Here is a 24,392-nt window from a genome sequence, read left to right on the forward strand (position 1 = left end):
AAACCTGTAGGATTGGTAACATTTTTAGAAAGATGTGATCCTCCTGAAAACTCGTCCATGCTCGCTGGTACAACCGCAGAAGTCCCATCAACACTGTATGTAGAGAAACTGCTGAGTATGCCGTCTCTCCCACAAGGAACGCATAGCGAGGCCTCTGACAAAGGTGAGATCTGTGTTTTTTTTAAATCAGAATCACAATGATGGTTACAAATGAAAAGACATGGACTAAGTGGCTGCGAACTCAAGTTAGGTACAACTTATATTCTCGCAGCCACTTTTACAATGAAAGAAAAATATTTTACAAGACGTTTGAAAATACATCTGACGATCTGTGTTGCATGTATCAATAGACTTTGTCAATATGACGATGCCTTCCACCATATTTCACTGTTACATTGTACATGTGTAGCACTACAAAAGAACTCTTCCTGTTTTCTATAACTTATATATAATTAGAAATGCGTTACTATTATGAAAGTTAATCTGTGTTGGTAGTTACATGTTCAGAGTTAAAACTTTAGATCCAACTGACAAAAAGTTCTCTCACCTAGAGCTTTCGACCAGTCACTCTGGTCTTCCTCAGTAGACTGACCCAGTGAAGCTTCTCACGTGGCTTCAGCGTCAACACTGGGTCAAGAACAGAAATGTGTGTGTGTGTGTGTGTGTGTGTGTGTGTGTGTGTGTGTGTGTGTGTGTGTGTGTGTGTGTGTGTGTGTGCGCGTGCGCGTGTGCGTGAGTAAGATGTTTGTGTATTTGGTTATGTGCGGTCAAAGATTTCTATGGTAAGTCAGAAAGAAAGAAAAATACTCTAATCTTGTATGTTTTTATTCTTCTCCAGCTCCAAATGTTACAGTGTTTACACCACTGAACACTTCCATCGTCAGTTTAGAACGCCCACGTCGACGCCAACACCTGACACTTGTAGTCCTGTCTCCAGTCGCAGCTATCTCTGCCCTCGCTGTTATAGCCATACTTGGCTTCAAAAATGCACGCCAGCGTCGAAAACGCCGCACCAAAGGGACTCGTATTAGATGCGCCAGAGCACGCTTCAGATACCAAGAGAGCCACATGTATTCCTTTGACAACTACACAATGCAGGACATTGCGCAGATTACAGTAGCAGCGAGCGACCGCTCAGGGATGGAACTCGAGAAGACCACCGTTCACGCCATCCCCTCTTCATGCTTCAACATGGCTTCAGGTCTGTCCTCGGCGACCAGGTGTGGTATAGTAGCGGGGGCTGCAAACCCTGTCAGCACTCTGCCAACAACGCAGAAGACTTACATGTACATAGACACGAATGAAGAAGTTATCAGAGGCAACAGAACTGTTGACAACACACAATTCATGTCGCTATCTGCCAACAGTTCAGCGTACGGTCTCACAGATCGTGGTGTGATAGCGGGAGCTGCAAACACTGTCAGCGCTCTGTCAACAACGCAGAAGACGTACTACATAGACACGAATGAAGAAACCACCGTACATGTAGGCACCCGAACTCTTAACAACACAGAACCCATGTCGCTATCTGCCGACAGTTCAGCGTATGGTCACACAGACCAGGCGCGGACAGGAGGTTCACTCTGCCGTTCCTCCGTCGGTGGGACAGCCTCGGCCATCTACACGGCATCAGACGACGCGGTGAACTTCGTCTATGATGAAATAAAGGGAGAGAAGGAATCCGAACAAAACCAATCTGTGGTGTATTACCCGATGGAAGATGTGCGTTGCCAGGGAGGGACAGACGAAAGCGACTACACCGAACTGCCTTGAATCTATTGTTGTTGTCATTGGCTCAGTATGTTAATAACATCAGCTCTTGCAATATGCTGACTTAACACTATACATTTACCGGTTGGTGTTTTCAATGTGGAACATACAAACTTATAATGCTTTCATTTATACTGTTATACTCTAGGGCTTCAAAGAATTGATACTTACAAGATGTTGTTTGCTTGGCTATGTGATTGATTGTAACGAAAAGTACAGTAAATATAATCGCAGATGATTGAACAGACATGTACACTCTAATGTACATATTGCAGTATCTAATTCAACCATTAGGTGTCTCTTTTTGAACAGCGTCGTGTTCTTTCGGTAAGTTTCGCATTACAATAATAAACATTTACAAATATCAATGATACAACGAGCTGAAATTTCTCAATCCACCCCTAGACCCTGCAAGTGTAATTGTTTGAAAAGAAAGTTGCACCAAGGACATTATCCTTGGTTGCACCAAATTAACTTACGCAACTGCAGTCGAATCATCAAACAGCAAGGAAAAATTAATCATAGTGGGCCAAGTGCTGATTCGAATGAATGAGTGGCTGATGAATACTTGTAGTTAGGAAGGAAGGAAAGAGGGATGGAAGGAAGGAGAAAAGTGGCTACGTTCTGAGATGGCGCCATGCGAAGCTCTTGGTCCCAGGGCAGTGTGGCAGAGTATCCTGGGAACGAGCCGTGTTACCGAGGGGACGCTTCCAAGATGGCGACCCAAACAGTTGGAACTGCGGATCGGTACGTGGGAGAAACTAAACGACAGCTACGAGACGGTAGGTGAACGGTGAAAATGTGTGCGGGGGACATCTGCTTTGTATGGGGTACTTGTTCCAAGACTTGTTCAGTTGGTTGGTGTTGTCCCAGGTTACGAGAATATACGAGTGTGTTGGGGGAGGGGGGCAGTGTCAGCAAGTCCATGCTGAGTGTTGTTGTGTTTCTTACCTTAGCCTTATCATAAGATCATAAGTTAAACTGACAAAACATGTGTCAGTTCGTTATACTTATTTGGCGCTATGTTTATAATATCTTTGTTAAGCTACTTGCTTGTTTGAAGCTCCTTGATTAAGTTGACATCTTCTTTTTTAGTGTCTGAAATTGTGAAAAACGTTATGGATTCCGAAGCTTTATAAACTTACCTCCTTCCACAGGCTTTGGTGTGTACAAATATCCAAACTCTTTCTTTACCTACGAGGGAGAGTGGGTCAAAGGCAAGAAGCACGGTAAGACATCAACTTAGTCTTTCACCTATTGACATAACGACAAATTATTACAACAATGTCCCAGTGGAGAGCAAGTACAGTTAACGTTACACATTAAGTTATTATACACAGCTCATGACATGCTTTTGAAATGTAATGTTATATGAGAACTGATGTAAAATAAAAGATGTTTTGTATCAAAGATTTTTCATGAAAATAACCCCAAGAGGGTCCATCATCATTTTATGCAACCCCTTGGCCTTTACTGGTATGTGACCGTCAGCAACTGGCGGGTTGGTGGAAAACCCGGTCCAGTCTGGTTGAGGGGTGCAAAAGAGGGTCCATTATCATTTTATGCAACCCCTTGGCCTTTACTGGTATGTGACCGTCAGCAACTGGCGGGTTGGTGGAAAACCCGGTCCAGTCTGGTTGAGGGGTGCAAAAACCGGTCCAACCAAATTGCGCCCCCTAGCAAAACATGGGAGAATGGAAAGTGACCAGTTACTGACAGTCTCATTTCAGTAACATTTCAGTAAACAGCTTGACTGTCACAACTGACATTAGTACTGACGCTTCCTAAGAAACATTCTGACTGACCTCTTACTGATAGTCACTGTCTCGACAGTACTGACATGCTCCTGGCAATTACTGAAATAGTATTATAAGTATATGTCATGTATCCCAGGACAAGTTTTTCCTTCCCCCAAAACATTCCAGACTGGACAGGTTTTTCTGCCAACCCATGTATGCCAGTACTCAGTTACATGTTTGTGGCCAAGACGCGTATGTCTTAAAGTTCACAATTAGTACTTTCACACTCTAGTCTAGATGAGGTTAAATAAAATTCCAAGACAATTTGTAACATCTGTGTCCATAATATCACCAGGGTCCATAATATCACCACCTTGAGAAACAGTGTGCTTTAAGATATTTTTACTGCAACATACTTTTGGCGTGCACTCCTTCATACCTCAAATGTACATACCGGTACGTATATACCTAGGGTATGTTGCAGTAAAAATATCTTTAGCACACTATTTCTCAAGGTGGCGATATCATGGACCCTGGTGATATTATGGACACAGATGTTATACAATAGATGTTTTTGTTGTTCCTCTGTTTCTGTGGTTAGGACATGGTAAACTTCTCATGAATGATGGCACGTACTACGAAGGGGAGTTCTTCCACGGGGAGATTGACGGCCACGGCTTCCGCAAGTTTGCCAACGGAAACACGTACTCCGGACAGTTCAGCAAGGGTGAGATGAACGGACACGGGGTGATGACCTGTCCAGATGGAAGCCGGTATGAGGGGGAGTTTGACCACAACCAAAGAGAAGGTAACTGATGATTCATACATTGTTGTTGTCTGCTTTTTCTAATAGTAGATATACTTGTGCAATGTGGCTTTGCTACAGCTCGCTCAATTCATACATGACACTGTGTATTTTGAATTAAAAATGAAATCTGAGGATTGCATCTATTTTGCTTCCAACATGTTTGTCATACGTGTGAATGGAGTTGAGCTAAAACTTTTAATAGATACTACAGGGCAATTTTTGCTTCATCAGAAAAATTTCAAGAAGTTAAAAATGCTGTTTCTGTTGAATGGTATGTCAGGTATCAAGGACACTTGCATTGTCAGCTCAAAATTACTAGGTTGGCCTGACTAATCCAAATGGTGTTCCTGTTGTTCCCATTGAAGGCCACGGGGTGCTTACAGACACAGATGGAGCAGTGTATGAGGGATCTTTCCACAAGAACAAGAGACATGGTCCAGGGTCACAAACATACAGGTATGGACATTATACAGCTTCTATTCCTATATTGGAAATAGACTATGTAATTAATCTATATAACCACACATTTTATATATTAAAAAGGTGGCATTCATGACATGTATACTAAAGCTCAAATGATGTAAATATGATGCCTTAGACAATGGTGTCCATCCCTTAAGATGTTTCACTGTTTTCAGTGGTGGGGAGAGATACGAGGGTGATTTTGTGAGAGACATTCGACAAGGACACGGGGAGCTGAGATATCCAGATGGCACCATATATGAGGTGGGAAAACTTTACATGGCAGTCTTTAAAAGAGGATTTTATTTATCATCAAGTATTGAGGATATAGCAAAATACAAGGATAGAAAACTAACTGTTCAGTTTTTCTCTGTGTATTCCAGGGTCAGTGGAGAAATGACATGTTCAATGGTGAAGGTACGATGATCCATGCCTCAGGAATGGTGTATGAAGGAATGTGGATCAATGGAAAACCAGAAGGTAGGAACATCATCATATTACTGCTACAGTATTTAGCCTTAAAACCTTTGTGGTGGTTTTATTTGATCCCTGCAAAATTTATGACATTGCAAATTAGTATTTCCAAAGCACATTATGTATTATTACATTTAACTGTTATTTCCAAAGTATTATTACATGTAACAAAATTGTTTCGACCAAGAATTGAAAATACTGAAACTTTTCCCTGCCAAAGCAGAATAAAACCATAACAAGCGTAAATGAATTTACAGCAATTGTTTTCATTTCCTTCTGTTTTGGTAGCAACTAAACTTGCAGTATCAAGTATAATGAGTGTGACTGTCACAAAATCAATTTTTTTGGACAGCAATGATTGCAAAACTGTTATATCAGATTCAAGCACATTAGTAGGTATTATCATAGTAGTCTGACCATTGGAAATTTTCCATTTTTGCAGTTGAGGCAACCAAGGTAGTAGTTATAGGAGAACAGAGTATTGAAGTGACCCAGGGAACAGCCTTCTCCATACAGGTAGAACTCAGGGATGATGAGGATAAAGTCATTGCAGGTGAGGGACTTTTCTATGGATGTTAACTTGTGGGAGAATGTAAAATAAAGAAGTAAATAAACAAGCAAAGTCTTCAGTCCTTGTTTTGCAATACAATGTTTTTATAACATGCTTTTAACAGTCTAATGATGATTATGACTGTAGCTGACGGTATTTTCATAACTTTTTATGTTTACCCAAGGAAAACATATTGTTTTTACTCAGTTTCTTCCTCCTCTTCTGTTCAAACACTAACCTCTGACCTGACCAATGACATGACTTGTTGACATCTGTCACCATAGTGACTGGTGTTGGGTTACATAATGTTGCAATTTCATGGTCTGCTCTTCTCCTGTCACCATTTACTCGTAGTGCATGTAACGTTATGCGAATGTGTTTAAGTAAAAATTAACAGGGCAGACCATGTCCGAAGGTAAACATTATGCATTTGCTTTGCAAATGCATCCTCCCATGGCAGGGGCAGCGGCTCCGAATTCCTTCTCCACCCCTTACCCCTGCCGAATAACATGGCATCTTCTACTCTACGACCCAAGGAATATTAATATTCATGAGCTTGCCTTATTTGGCATGACCCCATTTCTGACTTGGGCGGCGAAGGGACGTCACCCTCCCCGCCGGCGACTCCGCCGCCGCCCGGTGACGCGCCCGTTGGGGAGGCCGTGCGGGGCAAAGTCACCGAGCCAACACCTTCCCCTTGCTCGGCGGGATCCGCGCGCAGCCTCCAGCACACGCTAGTGCCCCGCCGACGCCCGCAGCGGCCTGCATCGCAAAAGTTCTCTTCCCAAGACGACGCCATGTTTGTTTTTATTTGTCACTGAACAGCCGACATGATTGGTTCCGATAGCTAGCGCAGCTCATAAATATTTAATGTAAAGTGCGTTGAAGATTTTCTCTGTGATACATGATTGGCTGAGAGCGTGTCCCTGGAATCGGGTCACAGAGTAGAAGATGCCATGTTATTCGGCAGGGGTAAGGGGTGGAGAAGGAATTCGGAGCCGCTGCCCCTGCCATGGGAGGATGTGCAAATGTTACTTCTCTAGTTATTCTTTTGCATTACAAAATACGTTTATTTAAATGATCAAGCATATTTAACCCTACATCAACATTATTTTCTGTCTACATTTCTCTACATTAAAGTGTAGCCTCCTAGCCTTCTCTATATTGTACCAGGACAGAGTAAAAGAAGTCAAAACTTGTTCTTGTTTTGTACAGAAAATGGTCGTGAGATTCAGGTGAGCGCTGCCGTACGGTACTTTGCTCCGACACAGGGCACGTCCTTGTTTGACCTTGTAGAGGACATGGAAGAGACACCCTTCTCCACCCCATTGTAAGTTCTGTCAGCTAACAGTTTATTTGCTTCCTTCTTTTCCAACTTTTGTCAGAAAGAACGACTCATTTGCCACTGCCCTGAGTGTCAAAGTTGGTCAGGCAGGCAGATCTAGAGGCATGGTGTTTTATAGTAGTAGAAGAGGGAATGGGACACTTTATATGTACTGTACTACTGAGAAAATGCTTCTGATGTGAAAGGTAGTTTTACTTCTTTATGCCTGGGGATCATGCATATCTGACCATCAATTCTTGAACATATTTTTCATCACCGCTATATGTCTTCCTCAGTGGCAGCTTATGCTAGATTTCTGTTATGTCAGTATGTTATCATACAATCATGTAGATAAGTTTTGTTTCATCTGTCATGGCTTATGTGATGTTGAGCTGTGATCTTACCAAGATCTGATCCAGGATATGTTAGATCACAAAAACATGACAGTTACTGTAACATCTGTGTCCATAATATCACCAGGGTCCATAATATCGCCACCTTGAGAAATAGTGTAAAGATATTTTTACTGCAACATACTTTTGGTATGCACTCCTGCACATCTCAAATGTACTTACCTAGGGTATGTTGCAGTAAAAATATCTTTAAGCACACTATTTCTCAAGGTGGCGATATTATGGACCCTGGTGATATTACAACAATGTATGGACACAGTTAGCACATGTATGTTCATGTTCTAAATATTGTTCTCATCATTCCCCAGTGGTTATGAGGTGGTGTCATACCCCCTGACAGACATGGACCAGTTGCCTCCAGATTACGACGTGAAGCCGTCACCGCGACCGTCGTACCTGATCGCAGAACAGACCATCCACGAGGCGGGGTCTGATGCAGCATCTGATGTCGGGCGTGACGGTAAGGCCACTAATATCTAAAAAAAAAAAACAGAAAAAAGGCTCACTGGAAAATAATGATTATGAAAAATACACCTACTCAAAGTAACTTTGACATACAGAAAATAAACAGAGTGTGATTATTAATGCCCTTTTTCATTAGTGTATTACAATTAGGTCAGTGATACGTAATATTTCCTGACCTGTATTCTTTTTTTTACTCTATACAGAATCTGCTGATCCAGATGCTAACCCAACTCTTGACGCTGACAATGCATCTACAGGTTAGACTTGTCATTTGTTCAATGAAAATCTTTATCGCTGTGAGTATCAGAGTGTCTACAACATGGTTGTGGTGTATCTGATTTTTAGGTAGGTCATTCAGCACCAGAATTTTCTGTCAGCAATTCTAGAAAAAAAATGGAATATTGAGTAAACAGTTTTGAACTTTGTACATTTTCAGGGACATCGAGCCAGCACAGATCACGGTCCCCCTCTGATGCCCCCCTCCCAGAAGAGACCCCCCTGCCCCCTCCCCCCAACACCTGTCGCTCCGAGGCAGGGGGGCTGTTCTTTAAGGACCTGTTCCTCCCAGGGGCCCCTCCCATGTACCGGCCTTTCATCCTCATGGATGAGATGGATAAAGAGAAAGGAGGGAAGGGTGGCAAAAAGAGCAGGAACCCAAGTGCTATTAAACCAGGTAGGCTCAGCTGTCAACGGTCCGGACTCATTGTTTTTTCTTAGGCCACACCAATTTAATTTTATGGATGACATCCTCTGAAGACCCCCAAACTAGTGCAGGCGAATAAAAAAAATTCCGGCCAAAAATAAAAATGCTACTGAACCACAGGAATACAAAGCTGGTATTGTGAATTCCCGACAGTACATAGTGACGTATACGACAAGCCGGCAGTACATAGTGACGTATACAAAAAGCCGGCACATGCTGGCTTTTTGTGGCATTTATGAATCGGTACTATACTTATGTACTGAGTTCTTGAGTCGTGGAGCTTCGAATTTGATAGCTTGGGTGCTCGGCTCCGTTTTGTCGCTGACTAGCATGGACTACCCAGGCCTAGAGCCAGGCCAGAGCCTCGGTGGAGATGATCTTTTTTTTTTTTGAGGGCGACAGGCGAAAATCAATGCGCGCGCGGATGTCATCCATAAAATTAAGTCGGTGTGGCCTTATAGTGACTTAAACATGTGTGCATGACAATGCAGTTTTGTTAAATATTAAAGAAAAATGTCTTGTGTTTACAATTAGTTTTGAATTCTGGAAATTATGAAATATCTTCTTCTTTCTGTCAAGATCATTGCTGGTATACTCTCAGACTGTTCTATATTATAAGTTATCCTTTTAGCCTATTAAGGTGTTATAGATAAATTTTGTGTACAAGTGTACATGTTTGTGTTTTTTTTTTTGCTTTTTTTCTTGGTTTGAATTACGTGACTGTTTTTTTTTATGATTGGGATAATGGAACACTACATACTATGTGTAATGTTTTTGTACTATTGAATCAACATTTTCATACTACTTTAGTTAGTAGACCTGTTCTTGCCATGCAATATTGATGGTATTATGAAGTTTGATGAAACACATAATTAGAATCTAAAACCAGGCATTCTTCTGTTACTGAACTAATGCTTACCTAAGGATCTTCAGAGTCCTCTGAAGACTCAGACGATGTTTCTTCTGACCGTAAGCTAAAACCCTGTTTCCTCCTAAATGTGCATAGTAGTGGAAGGGTGTTGTAGTACGCAAGTATATGTACGCAAGTATGGTTTGTCTCTCTGATTCCCAAATAAGTTTGTTTTCCAGAATAGATCTGTCAAAAACAGTTGTTTAAAGAGGAAATTTAAGTTTGTTTTGAAATGCCTCCCTGGAAAGCAGATTCTAGGATAATAATTTCCTTTTCTTTTTGAAAATACCAGTGAGACAGACCAGAAGGCTGTGACGTAATGTGAAGTAAAAATTCATGGACTTTATACATGTAATTTGAGATGATGAACTTGTTAAAAACTACTATTGCAGGAACTGTGGTCATTTTCTCTTTTGATTTTTTTCTAAGAGGACATTTCCACAGTTTGGCCATTCATTAGCAATGTATAGTTTCTTCATCTCAAATGTCATGAATACTAGTGCCTGCTGCAGTAAATGTAGTTGCTTCCACTGCAGTCAATGGCAGTTACACTGCATGTTGCACAATGGTTTATTGAGCACTTTTCTCCGTGTTTGATGTTCTTTCCCAAGGTCGAGCAGCATCGGTAGCCTCTTCAAGGTCGTCGCGCTGTAAGAACTGCTCTGTTGTTGCACGGGTGGCACATGCACCTCAGCAGAACCAACCACGTCTTTCATTGTCCGCTATAGTTTTCATCCAAAAAATGAACCAATGTTTTGTTTGTTGAAAATGAAAAGCATGCATGCTGCAAGGAATGGCACACAAGATGCTCAGCTTATATGTGCCATTCCTTAGTGTACGTGGTCCTTTTATGAAATACAACGTGGTTGGTTCTGTGTCATTGGTTGTGGCATCACTGATAGTTGTTTTTTTCCAGCACGTCCTGTAGTTAGTATCCAGTAGTGTTGCCTTTGTTGCAGGTCATCTTTTCAGGTGTGGGTGGGTGGGGGTGTAACTATCCCTGGCTTAGAATGTTTTTTTAGTTCTAAAACATCTATCACCTAACAGCTTTTATTCACCCATTCATGCACTACATTGTGACAGTCATAGTCACACTTTTGTACTTGCTGTGTTGCACACATGCAATAATAGGTATCATAGATGCAATTTATACGGGGTCGGCCCTATGTTACGACAGCCCTATGTTACGACAGCCCTATGTTACGACAGCCCTATGTTACGACAGCCCTATGTTACGACAGCCCTATGTTTTGACACCCCCTTTTTTTCAACTTGTTCAGACACCAAGTGATAAATTATTTGTAAATGTATTGAGTGTAATGATCTCGAAGGGAATTTTCACGTAATATATTGTCACTAGTGACAGTGTTTCCGCCGCTGAGAGATCCTGAGAGGCCGTCCAGTTGGGAAGGGCCAGGTCGCGAAAATTAATTAAGTTATATGGAACACGTCGCGAAAATTAACTGAGGGAGCGGGGCATTTGTTTACACTTGTTTACAAGTTGAAACTGTCCACAAGCATTCCACATTTTTCACAAGTATTGACATAAAAAAACACTGCTACAAATGGCAAACGTATCGTCAGGAATACTTAATTAGGACATTCTGCTGCAAAACTCCGGCTATCGCGGGCGCTACCCAAGGTTCTCCGGTAGCGCCCGCGATAGCCGGATTTTAATAGTGAAGAGCCTTGCTTCGTCCGTACTTCTTCCGTACTAGCAACATTTCCGCTACAAATTACTAGTCTACAAATTACGCCAAAAATACATCAAAACATGTAAAGAAGCGTCATCTAATCTCTCATACACGAGACAAATTTTGTGGTGCCTTTCGCGTATTCAAGCAACCCGGAAGTGTCAGCGAACCGCGGCGTGGATAGCGAACTATGGCGTGGCGTGGATTTTCAACCCGCCCGCTACAAGACCATCAAAAACATATAACTCCCAGAAGAGAATGTTTAAATCCGAAATGATTTTGTTCGAGGAAAAAATATTTGTGGATACATTTTACTGGATGGAAACTTGAAAAACGGGTTTTATTAATGAGATTAACGTATGCGAAAGGCGCCGACATCAATTGTTCGTCAGCATATAACAATAACAATAGCTGTCGTAACATAGGGCTGTCGTAACATAGGGCTGTCGTAACATAGGGCTGTCGTAACATAGGGCTGTCGTAACATAGGGCTGTCGTAACATAGGGCTGTCGTAACATAGGGTATGAACCATTTATACACCAGGTAGTTTGTACACTTTACACAGTAATGGAAGGCATTTCAGCACCTAGTATCTACCCTTGGGTTAGTGTCTGTTGGTGTGTTCTGTGGGAAACTGTGGGCTTCGGTTACAACTTGGTTCTGCACACAGACACAGACACACACACACACACACACACACATGCAGGCACATACACACATGTACACACATGCACACACATGCACACACATGCATATGTGCACACACAAATGCACACATACAGTGTCACACACAAACACACACACACACACACACACACACACACACACATGACTCTAGTATCGTGTGTGCAAGGCTAAAAATATAGATTATACTTTAGACCACATTTTCCAACTAAGAATTTCCATCCCATTCTTTCCTGATATATTATAGCGGAGTCAGCCACAAGTACAGTGAATTTGGAGGTGAAGTTGGAAACTAAGCTGTCTACGCTGGGGAAACACAACGAGGGAAAGTTTGCCAGACCAGGTATGTGATTCAGGTCGTATAGGCACTCAAATACTCTGCTAATCTCAGTCTTGCATGGCAACAGTGGCCAAATCTGGAACTACATTTTTGTGGTGATGAAGAGTCCAAATTCAGTGCTACCATTCTCTACTTCAATAACAATGGAATGGATACATCAGTGAAGGTTGGACATCCAGGTAATAAGATATGCCAAAAAGCAGTTACTCAAGCAACTGGATATGATTTTGGAAATGGTCAGACGTTTCAGGTAGTATCTACTAAATGGAATAGATCTTTCTTGTGCATTTTTTGTGTACTTTTGTGTATTTAGTACTTACAACAGTTGTTCTCCCTTGTTATTCCCCAGGTGACTACGTGATCATGATTCACGATGTGACCACGCCCCTGTTCCTGGGTCGATCTCTACAGCCAGCCTTCATCACGGTGAAGGTGACTCCGCCCAAACACAAGGGTGGGGGGGCAGCGCCGGGCAAGAAGAAGAGCTCCCATAAACACAACTAATGAGTGCTGGCAGTGAAAACACAACCAATGCCTTCCCATCCCCCTTCCCCACTTTCCATGTTCAACATACCATTCCCTGCATGCCCGTAGTCAGGATTTTGAATGGGGGGTTCTTCCCACTGCTTGAGGGGACCTCGAGCAACAAAGGTGCAAGGTTCCTAGGGGGGTCGGGGGGCATGCTCCCCCGGAAAATTTTGAAAAATGAACCTTCTAAAATGGCATTTCGTGCATTTTTGAGAGGATTTCCAAGAAAAAATCAGAGATAAATTTTTATTCAATGACAAAGGGAGCAGTTTTTCTACGATTCCAGTCCATCTTTTCAAGCAAAATCTTGGACCTTTACATAAAAGTGGACCAAAAAGTGGACCTTTGAGCCTTGTGGGGTTCTTTCAAACCCCCCTGACCCCCCCCCCCTACCTGGCTACGGGCATTCCCTGTAAATTCCCATGACACTTTCTTTCTTTCTTTGCAGATCAAGGGAAACATTTATTTCACTTGATAACTTAAACATAATTGTTTGGGACTTGTTACATCATTATTTCTGAAAATAAATTTTAGCTTTAAAAGTGTCAGGTCACGTTTACAAGCCACATGCAAAATGCATGTGCTAGCAAGGCTATGAGACTCAGTTTTCAGAAGGGCAATTTGCCAGAGTGAAAATGCTCTCAATTAGATAGGTTGTTGGTACAATGGGTAAAAGGATATTTTTGTTAAATGTCTCATCTAAGAATTCTTTCAAATAAAATCTTCCACTTTTGTAACTTATGTATGGGGAAGATGTAACAAAGACAAGTTACACTTTTGATTTGTGTGCTTTATGAAATTTGAAAACATGCTTGTGTAATGTTATATGCAGCTTTAATTTGCAAATATCAGAGTTTGAAATAGGATGTTACAGGCTGTTACAGTTTTCTGGTGTAAAGGAAATAATAACATGACAGACAATGCATTCATGTGATCTGTATATATGTACATAATAATATATCAGTTTTGTCATAAAATGATTGTCAATTTTTTTGCCTTGAAATTTGTTAAGAATTATAAAAGAAAGCAACACTCCGTTCCTATATTTCACATTGTCAAGGATTTAGAAATCTATCTATTCTACACAAAGTTAGAAACCAGACAAGAAATCGGTTCCCTACTACACGAGCGATTGCTGTTTTTGTTTACATCAAATGTAAACTGTTTGAAGACATGCAAATTTTGTTGGCAAATCAGCCAATCATCACCCGCCTTTGCCACTCGCTGGCAGTGACGTCATGGAGATCGGCGGTATTTAAAGTTTCCTCATGACGTCATCGCACCTGTGCTCCGCACCTTTCTCTCACGTTTTCGGGATGATACAAAATATGTTGGTGCAGTGAAATGGGGCGAGGTGGATGTTCAGAACAGTAGAGCACTCTGCGTTGACTATTCCTCTTCATTTACAACCAGAGTACGAGTGGCTGGAACAACAATTCCCCTACACCAGAGGGATGGTATTACACGCGTATATACCATTAATTTTGTCTTCCCTCCACACAACGTGCACCCTTGCAGGATGATTCGTGGTCCATCCCCGAAGAACCAAACTTGTAAACCCCAGAAGTGGCGTCACTGGCCAGGTAGGTTATAGTTTTAGGTTTAGTGAAGTTTTTGAACGCATGAGAAAAGCAGTTGAGGTAGGAAGGAAATGGGAAGAAGTATTTGTTGTTGAGGATGAAGTTGCGTATTGAAATAGTGGGAAAAACGTTTCGTTACATTCCGCAACACAATATATATTACCCATAGGGGAGGGGTGGTTAAAAACAATGGCGTAATATTTTATAACCACTTATTTCCATTTTTCGAGAACAATGAAAGTCAGAATCTTGACATGTAGAGTTCTTTTAAAGACTTAAGTTATTTTTTTTTTGTTCTGCTTTGTCAAATTCTAATCATCCTGTGAATCAAAAATCTAGATGTACAGTACATGTAAAACAGTCGAAGCGCCATATTGCTGCGAATAACTTGTTTACAAATTGATGCCTACATCTGTTTACCGTGCAGATGACATGACATGGCAGATGTTTGTGGTAGTGATTAAGTGACACCATAAATGCAAACATTATGTGTGTGCTTCGTAAACGTTGTATAACTTTCATCCTGTCATTTAAAAAAAAAGTTTGGTTTCATGTGACTTGCTTAATGTATGGTTTGGGAATTCCGATGTTATAGTCTGCTGATGTAACGTACTAGAGCTGCAACACTTTTACCAACTTGGACTGATGAGTTCGCTAGGTGTCGTCCTTGAGCGAGTTTTTAAACACAGCTGCAATGCCAAGGTGTACTGCTAGAAGGCATTGTGCTATAAAGGAAATTTTCTATGTATGCCGCATGCCGTGACTAGCAGTGTGTAACCTGCCCTTGTATCCAGTCTTGAAACATTTGTCACTCGACCTTGGAGTTATTGCCTGCGGTACAATAGAAGTATAAAAATATAACTTCATATTGCATTCTCGCAACGACGTTGACGTTCGTATATACTCCAGAGATGACGTGCCATGACTGCACATACAGAGAATGCCTTATTGTCATGGCAGCAGAATACGACATCGATGCGCTTCACTTAGACCCTCACATTAATCGATAGTAATGTTTCTATAATGGCATCTCGCCAACAGATACCACTAGTAACAGTCGAGGCATCAAAACTCTTCAGTGATCTCCCCGCGGACATATTCAAGACAACTGGAACATTTAATCGACATTCGTTTCCGTTTGGTCCCGTGGGGAATATCTCCTCCCAGCTTACATGGAAATTGAAAATCTGGAGGTTGTGCTGAAATATTTATGAGTGTTGTATCGCACGAGCACACTCCCGCTGCATGCGGCAAACCCTACCCTCCATAGCATGCCAAAAATTGGGTTTTTTTGGGGGGTCTTCAGGGTCCTTGGGAGCTTTTATGTACTATTTTCTGATTGCATTTAGACAACATAGCCGGCCTGGTTGAATTACCCCGTAGAACTGGGCTAATCAGAAAACAGCAGAAGACCACCAACTCCCCAGTTCTATAAGCCTGCTACGAAGGCTATGCAAACCCCGGGTTCGATCCGGAGGGTCAGCGGTGGTTCAATGGCGCATGCAGTAGGTCCATATCTGCAAGGTCATATCGATGGAACTGAAATGATATGGTTTTGTCGATTGTCAGTTTACATTACATATTAGGGGGAAAGTGTCTGAAGACACATCTTATTAGCGTTGAATCCAGCCGGGATTTGAACTCCGGTGTGTACGTTACTGTTTAATATTTGTGTCATCCTTTTGATCGGCGTTAACTCGTCAGTTACGTTTGGTTGGATCCATATGACATCATTTCTTTGTCGAGATATCGTCTTACAAATACGTACCTTAGGCAAACATATGTAAATAGTGGTGTGAACTGTCGCCTTTTCTTTATTAAATCATGATATGTAGATGATTTTCTTTGTGACATACATGTACCTAGGGCAACGACATTCAAGTGCCTTTCCCAACTGCTAATATGTAATCATCATTGGTTGGTCCCTTGCGACTTGCCAAACTGGGCTCTCACATTGCCCACTCAGGTGCTAAACAAGTCGTATACATCAAACGATACGAAATGTGTTCAAAAAGATTACTTTTCCGTTTAGTGTTCTATTTCATCTATTTCTGATGAAAATTCCCACCCATGAGCTAAGTTTCATCCGAGCGTTAACAGTGACCGTTAAACTGTGTTCATCTGGCCCCCACAGATCTGCGGCAAGGCGCTGTGATCACGTGACACCAGCTGACAAAGACGCACCCGACTGTACACCTCCTGTCCGCTGGCACCCCTTGTCAATCTGAAAATGCGGCCAGTGCTGGCCGCCGCGGTTCTAACCGCGGTCCTGCTCCTCCTCCAGGGCTCCTCCCCGGCCCAGGCCACACGGAGCCCGTGGAACGGCGATGCCGAGAGCGAACTAGACTACCAGACGGAGGGTGAGTTCTTCCCCGCCGAGGAGGAGGAACCCACCTTCCGGCGGCATCGGCACGGGAAGAAGCGGGCTGATGACGGGAACGACGAGGAGGACGAGGAAGAACATCTAGCCGTCGGCGGTGTCGAGGACATTGGAACCGAACCACAGGCCCACAAGCACCACCACCACAAAGACAAGGCGAGGCCCGCTTCTGCTGAGAGCCGTGAGATGGCCTGGGGTGATGGCGGTGAGGAGGCGGCGTGGAACGGAGACGCCAGCACCACCACTGACTACGAAGAGGAGTGGGCCGGACGGAAGAAGGGACGACACGCCGGGAGGAAGGGCAAGAAAGGAGGGAAGAAGGGACGGAAGAAGGGAAAGGGACACCGGAACAACAAGAAGAACCAGATACCAGGTAGGAGAACACCTGTCGTTTTTTCCTCTTTCTCTACTACTTGTTTTGTTTTGAATAAATGCGCCACAACTTTTTTTTTTACTATTTACCCTGACGACCCTAACCGAGCGCACACGGCGTACCTGCTCACACTGAGTTTGCGGAGCGACACAACGCCAAAGCTTCGACATCTTTGCCACCTTGGAGCCAATACAAAAAAGGCGCATTAAGATGCGACAACGCCATCTCCCCTTTAAAGATCTTTTTGCAACTCCAGTAAGCCTTTCTTCCAGGCTAAGACGTGCGGCGATGAGTTTTCTTTATTAACTTAAATGAATTTTTGTCTTGTTTATACACTAGTGTTTATACACTGGAAGTTTCCGTATCTACAATAATATTGCGCCTGTCAAGAATTGACATCGACCGAATCAGAGTCCGCTATCTTGAACACTGTCAGCTGCAGGTGGTGTTACTGATACGATATCTCAATGTTCCCGGGGCAGTATACTACATGACTGATATATATGTATTGTAGTGGCTTATGTAAGGAACATTCTTTATGCGCTCTCAACCGAATTTCTTCGAACACTGTGGTCATAACTATTTCTAGTTGGTAAATCCATACCCAGGCCCAGATTCGTACGAAGCCTCGTGGCTTGGATCTTGACTCTTGTTTGCTCTGCTTTCTCTACTTTGTTCTGAAGAGAAGTTGCGGCACTTTACGACACGATTGTGGTGTATATACATTGTATCCAGAGTTAGACAATTCCAAAATCAGTGCGCCCTTCCTAGCCCTCCATCTAAAACTTTGGCTGTACATTGAATAATATAACCCAAGCACGGCACCCCCGTTTATGTTTGTTTTCCTCCGAAGTCTCCGAATTTTTCCAAACTTTAAACAAGACAGTCCAACCCTGGAATGGCGTTCGTTCGCTGCCTCCTATTTTGTAACATCACCTTTAGCTTTGCATACTGAAAACGCACGGAGATGGCATCGCAGCAATGGCCGGAAATTCTTAAATGACACACGTGCACAGAAAGCCCATTAGAGTACAAAACCAGTGGATCCTTGAGCTAGGATGGCCGCAAGTGAACCTTGTATACTCGATCGTCAGCGGAAAGTAGCTTTTGAAAGCCCTAGCTCGTTAGCTGCATTTCCTTGCGTTAGTGACGTTTCTCCCTCTATCTCTCTTAGTTCAAGAAGTAACTAATGGGATGAATTTTCACGTCTACATGAATAGCTCTATATCCACTGCCGCACAAACATCACCTTTAGCTTTGCATACTGAAAACGCATTGACATGACATCGCAGCAATGGCCGGAAATTCTTGAATGACACACGTGCAAAGAAAGCCCATTAGAGTACAAAACCAGGGGATCATTGAGCTAGAAACCTGGTATACTCGATCGTCAGCGCAAAGTAGCTTTTGAAAGCCCTAGCTCGTTAGCTGCATTTCCTTGCCTTAGTGACGTTTCTCTCTCATTCTTTTTAGTTCAAGAGGTATCTAATGGGATGAATTTTCACGTGTACATGAATCGCTCTATATCCACGTGCCTCACAAACACACACACACACACACGCCTTTTCCTGCTTGTTAAGGAAGCTCATACAGCCGTATGTGTGTAGGCGGCCGACGTTCCGTGATCCTACGTAGTTCGGAACCAATCAGGCCAGGAGCCCAGGCTGTATCCATCCCCCCAGCCTGCTCACGACAGCCGCTAGGTTGGCCTTGGTCACGCCTGGAACATTTGTCACCAAAGCCTGAACAGTGATTGGGGCCGCCCCATGCAAGCGTATTAGCACCACGGCATACAGTTTTGTCAGACTGTATGGCTGCTGTTTGCTCCCATGTCGTTTTTGTCATGCATTCAGGAACAGGCAATGTTGGGGCCGCCCCATGCAAGCGTATTAGCACCACGGCATACAGTTTTGTCAGACTGTATGGCTGCTGTTTGCTCCCATGTCGTTTTTGTCATGCATTCAGGAACAGGCAGCCTCCTTGTATATGAATGGGCTTTTGGGGAGCATCTCTACGGTTGTTCACACCGCCTTCAATGGCTCAGTTTCCACGCCGCGTTCCGTCCCAGTGTCCGCTCGCTCGCTCGGCGTTTTCTCGGAAGCGTACGGACGCCGAATGAGAAATGACGGGCTCACATTTCCCCCGCTTTTATGCATGAGCGGCTCGGGAAGGAGAAATGCCATTCATACTCAAGGCTGTGTGCTGAGATATGGAGCCGATATATTCATGACGATAGTCAGAGTGGCATCATCCATTGTAGTTACGGGTCAGGACAGCCGAGCCTGGCCGCGGGACGATACAGATTGGGCAGCCACCGACAATTTTAAAACCTCCCCTCTGTATCTGTATCTGTATCGGTATAGCCGGTATAACCGCCCTTCGGCGTAACACACCAGCTTCGCAGGCACGCGGCGCGGCGGCAGCTAGCTATATCACACAGAACGACTTGTTACACTTAATATTTGCACATTTGATTGCAGGAGTGGTTTAAAGCTATCTAGTGATGATGACCCAACTGTGCTTGGTGGCAGCGAGTTCCAGTCCACGATAGTTCTGGGGAAATACGAGTTTTTGAATACCTCAATTCTTGGTTGATAACTCTGATATTTGAAGGCATGACTGTTTCTTGTTCTTTTCTGGGCTGGTATCAGATACTTAGTGGTTGGTACGTCCATCAGTTTATTAGAGTCATTTTGTACATCAGGCAAAGTCTGGACATTCTACGTCTGTCTTCCAGCGACCCCCACTGTAGGTTTCTTTTCATTTCCGTTACACTAGCACTCCTTTGATCCCATGTATCTGCTACATTGCTTTTCTATTAAGGATTTTGCGGGCGTCCCTGTAAAATGAGATATTAAAAGTTATATTGGTAGCGTATGTCACGCGATATGATTGTACCATCGCACGTTTCGATGTTACGATGATGTAACAAGTTTCGGGTGTTGGTCGTATTCCGGTCGTATTCTCTCGTCTTCACATCCAAGTTGATTGGTGCTCATATGTATGCTAATTGCGCAGGGTATAGGTAACGACGGCCCGTCATAAGTTGAGATATAAGTTCTTTATGCTGAAGGACGTCTCTAAATAAGCAGATCTGGAGATAAGACTCTGAGTACTCCTTAGGAATTTCAAATGAAATCGTGAAACGATAGCTAAACGTTAACAGATCCTCATATGTATGCTGATTATGCCAAACAGTTACCGACCCTGCCATGAGTTGACACACAGGGTCTTCATGCTGAAGGCCATTTCAGCATAGCTCCATCACACAAAATCCTTGGCATTTATACAAAGGACAGTTATGAAAATAAATGTTGACATTATGACGGGTGTGTAGAGACACGTCTTTTCATTCATATTCAATGGTTATTCTTGCCATCGTTCCATCAACCAATCAAGTACAGGAAGCCCTTCTGTAAAGTTCAATGACGATTGTGAAAAAAATGTTATTCTGCAGCTGAAAAGAAACCCACTATTATCTTCAGCACTAATGTGCTATCTATCAACGTACTGATGGAATCTGCAATGCTGCGCAACGAGTATAGAATAACAAACCTTCGGACGGGGTCCAGTATCTTGATTTGTACCTTCTTAGAAAGAAAGCAAGTCAATGATCTTGAAAACATATTCCTCACTCTAACACAAGTATAAATGGTGTACACCGTTTTGTACATGTACTAGTTTACTCAGTAAGGCTCAGATGGTTTGGGCATGTGATGCGAAGACCAGCAAATACCTTAGTTTATAAGGCATACCACCAGGAGTTAAAAAACCCTAGACCCCGGGGAAGACCACCAAAGAGGTGGAAAGACCAGATTCAGAGGGATACAGGGATTACCCTAAGAGAAGCAGAGACTATTGCCCTTGATAGAGCTGGCTGGAAGTACAGTACCTGACAGAGGGGAGCAAGGGGCCAGTACCTGGCCTGCAGCTGTGCATATAGGCAGGCGTAGGCTAGTTTACTAGCACCTTCCAGCGTGTAGTGTGTATCACCAAGGCATGTACCCACCTCGCGTGACCGTAACAAAATCTACATCGAATTTTCGCCCTTCAGAATCGACAATCAAACAGACGACGCGATATCCTAAACACGGACAGGCAGGCATTATTTATGAAGTTGTCCGCACGCCACGGTATTGACCCAGACTAGAACAGTTTTTGCGTGCAGTGCTGTTCAAAGCGCACCGGAACATCCGATCTGCTTGACTCCCCGTGCCGATGGTACTTCAGAACTCGACAGCACAGAAGTTTGCACGCAATCACCAAATACACATGTCTTTTTTTTCCAACATGGTGGTAATGACACACTCAAGTTTTTTCAACTTATATTAATGCCGCCACTAACACAGGGGACAAATACATGACAGGACAATACTCATTTACACCTGAGCTAAGTGAGGAAAGTCGTGTAAAGTGCCTTTCCCATGGGCACAAGATCGGTGGCATGTCAGGACTCGAACCCGGGACTCTTAGTTCCGAGTCGCGCACTCTGCCGCTACGCCACACGACCCCAACACATGTATACACATGTATCTCAGATACACATGTATCTCACCGTGACTTCAACAACGTACTCAGCCTAACACACATAAGGATCGACTACATGTGGATTCTAAAATATACAAATCATCAACAAGGTCAAAAACAGTGAAATGCATGGTACAGTCGTCAGTGGACAGTCATTTACCAATATTGAAACTTATATACGATAGAGTGTAGTTTTGTTGTGGGCTGTGCCTTATATAGCACCGAGAGAAATAGCCCCTTCAATTGTATATTACAAGATGAGTTCGTTCCCTCGTTTTTTTATATTTAGACAGCAAAAAAAGGTCTACCCGTGCTCTATGCATGCAGAGCATAGGGTTTGGTGCCCACGTCCATTTCCGTAGCCCTTGGGCGACACACAGTTGTGCAGGGCACTACAGCAGGGGGCTAGTCCGCTGGTAGTGCTGTGTGTTTGACCTTCCCACACTCTTTCTCATATGTGCTGAGTGCAAAGCAGAGAAAGAAGTGTGTACCATTTTTAAAGTCTTTGGTATGACCCGGCCGGGGTTTGAACTCACGACCTCCCGGTTACAAACCGGTGCAATAGCTCAAATTAGACAGCAAAGAAGACTCCATATTCTTCATGCAACCAGATACGCCACGTATTATAAGCTTATAGGCTTGATCTTTTCCTAACATTAACAACTTTCTTAAGAAGCGAGAATTGTTCACTTTGCAAGGGGCGAGCTCCAACGTTTCCTCCGCACCACACGACGTCACCTCCGCGCGCCCGTCCAGGGGACCTCCCATTTCAGCACCAAGGACAGCGCCCGTCGGCAGGCATCCCCGTTGTTAATACATTCCTGACCCCGCTGAACTGCCTGTTACCACAATTCATCATCCAGAGATTCATCAAAAAGGCTTTGCGGTAACTTTTTCCGGCTAAATCCTAGCAGCGATTTTCCTGCCATTTCTCTCTACATTTAGTATCTAACCCCTTTGATTAAAGTAGAACCCGGTGTCAAGCCATATACATGATCCTGCCAAATACATGACTACGACACTACTTGGGGGTTTCCAATATACTTGAGACATGGGGTAGTCGCCATGTGGGAGACTTAACCTAACCTGAATCGTAAGTCTAACCCTAGTCCTGAACAATGAGCCCAACTCTAACCCTAACCCTAACTCCAATACCAAACCTAACCCTAACCCTAGCCCTAAACACCTGACCTCTCACGTATGTGGCAGCTCAAGGATTTGGCTCAACACCGGCGCCATTACGAAAGCCGCACTGTGAGGTCAGCGGAAGCCAGAGAGCTGCCCGGAGAGCCTGGATGACCCGGGTTCCCGGGGGGTAACCTTGGCTTCCCCGCTCGTGGCGGGGTGGAAGGGCGGCCGAAGCCAGGATCAGTGACGCGGAAAAGATCGAATCGCAGGAGGCCTGTTTCGTAACGCCCGCCGGTCGTCAGGAATAACAAGGAGAATGGAGTCGATACTTCTCCGAGATTAGAGGTGGATGAGTGCATCGGTCTCTACCAGAAGAAGAAGGAAGGTCTCCCGTGCTCTTGCCCGAGCGTAGGGTGGTGCCCACCTCCATTTCGTAGCCCTTGGGCGACACACAGTTGTGCAATGCACTACAGCAGGGGGCTGGTCCGCTGCTAGTGCTGTGTGTTTGACCTTCCCACACTCTTTCTCATATGTGCTGAGTGCTAATCATGCAGAGAAAGAAGTGTGTACCATTTTTAAAGTACTAGTCTTTGGTATGACCCGGGCGGGGTTTGAACTCACGACCTCCCGGTTACAAAGCAAGCACTCTACCAATTGAGCTATTGCACCGGTCTCTACTAGAGTGTACCTGTATTTTTTTTATTCTAACATTTAAATGACAAGGCATGGTGACGGCACACTCAAGTTTTCCATTTTATTTTTATGCCGCCACCAACGCAGAGGACAATAGACGATACTCATTTTCACCTTGTATTTGAGATTTTGTTGTCCAAAAGTGGTTATTCACTCGCCCTGCTATAATTCTGATGGTAGAAACAACAACACCGTTTACAGTAACAATATGTAGGATAAGACATGTTGAGTACGAAACAAATCCGTGGATGTTTTGATTTAACCTGTTTACGGATTAACTATGGCAGCCATCATACAATCTCGGAGTCTCAGATACAGCGCACACCGACATCAGTCACCCGGGTTTCGGAAAAAATTGCCTTCCTTTGCTAGGATCAATGGGTTTGGTTTCTATCACTCGTCCGTTGTCCTACATCCGTCAATATGAAATGGGGTGTTTTGCAACCTTATATGATTCATATCAAGCTCCATACAATAAATAAAATGCATGAAGAAGTTACATTTTTACATTTCTGTGCGTATAAGGTCAAACGTTCAGCATAATTTAGTCAAATTTCAGATGTATGTTCACTGTTTCTAAAGCCTATAGACTTGAATGATTTGTTGCACTTTTACGTTTTGGGAAATTTAAGAAACTTCAAATCACAAAGGTGTGTTTTTTGTGGTATTTGTGGGCTAGCACACGGCTATAGATGTATCAGTTTCCGTATTAAACTGAAATGGTATCTAAAATATCCGGTTACGTGTTTCTTTTACTTCGTGAGGCGTTTTCAGAGTATTCAACCCAATTTCTAGCCTTTCCACCAGGCCTTTCTACGGGAATACGGATCGTAGAATTCGGCAAAA

The 24,392-nt window shown here is 43.4% G+C and overlaps 2 protein-coding genes across 2 annotated transcripts in view; both read left to right on the plus strand.

The window, feature by feature from the left end:
• The first annotated feature begins 2,407 nt into the window (after positions 1-2,407).
• LOC109479685 (MORN repeat-containing protein 1-like) lies at positions 2,408-12,945 on the plus strand. Its single transcript, XM_019781675.1, has 13 exons — positions 2,408-2,552; positions 2,928-2,999; positions 4,111-4,317; positions 4,683-4,773; positions 4,956-5,043; positions 5,163-5,259; positions 5,696-5,806; positions 7,019-7,133; positions 7,849-8,000; positions 8,209-8,262; positions 8,493-8,678; positions 12,245-12,340; positions 12,687-12,945. Exons 1-13 carry the CDS (start codon positions 2,408-2,410, stop codon positions 12,839-12,841), a joined length of 1,569 nt encoding a protein of 522 aa, XP_019637234.1. The 3' UTR covers positions 12,842-12,945.
• Positions 12,946-14,348: 1,403 nt separating this feature from the next.
• LOC109480058 (draxin-B-like) overlaps positions 14,349-24,392 on the plus strand; it is a 92,837-nt gene continuing 82,793 nt past the window's right edge. The window contains exons 1-2 of the mRNA XM_019782207.1: positions 14,349-14,448; positions 16,580-17,198. Coding sequence (XP_019637766.1) covers positions 16,676-17,198 — 523 coding nt within the window. The 5' untranslated portion in view covers positions 14,349-14,448; positions 16,580-16,675. The remainder of the gene's footprint in view (positions 14,449-16,579; positions 17,199-24,392) is intronic.

Source organism: Branchiostoma belcheri, unplaced genomic scaffold, assembly GCF_001625305.1.
Source record: "Branchiostoma belcheri isolate BF01 breed outbred unplaced genomic scaffold, Haploidv18h27 scaffold5, whole genome shotgun sequence".
In the NCBI taxonomy this organism is placed as follows: Eukaryota; Metazoa; Chordata; class Leptocardii; order Amphioxiformes; family Branchiostomatidae; genus Branchiostoma; species Branchiostoma belcheri.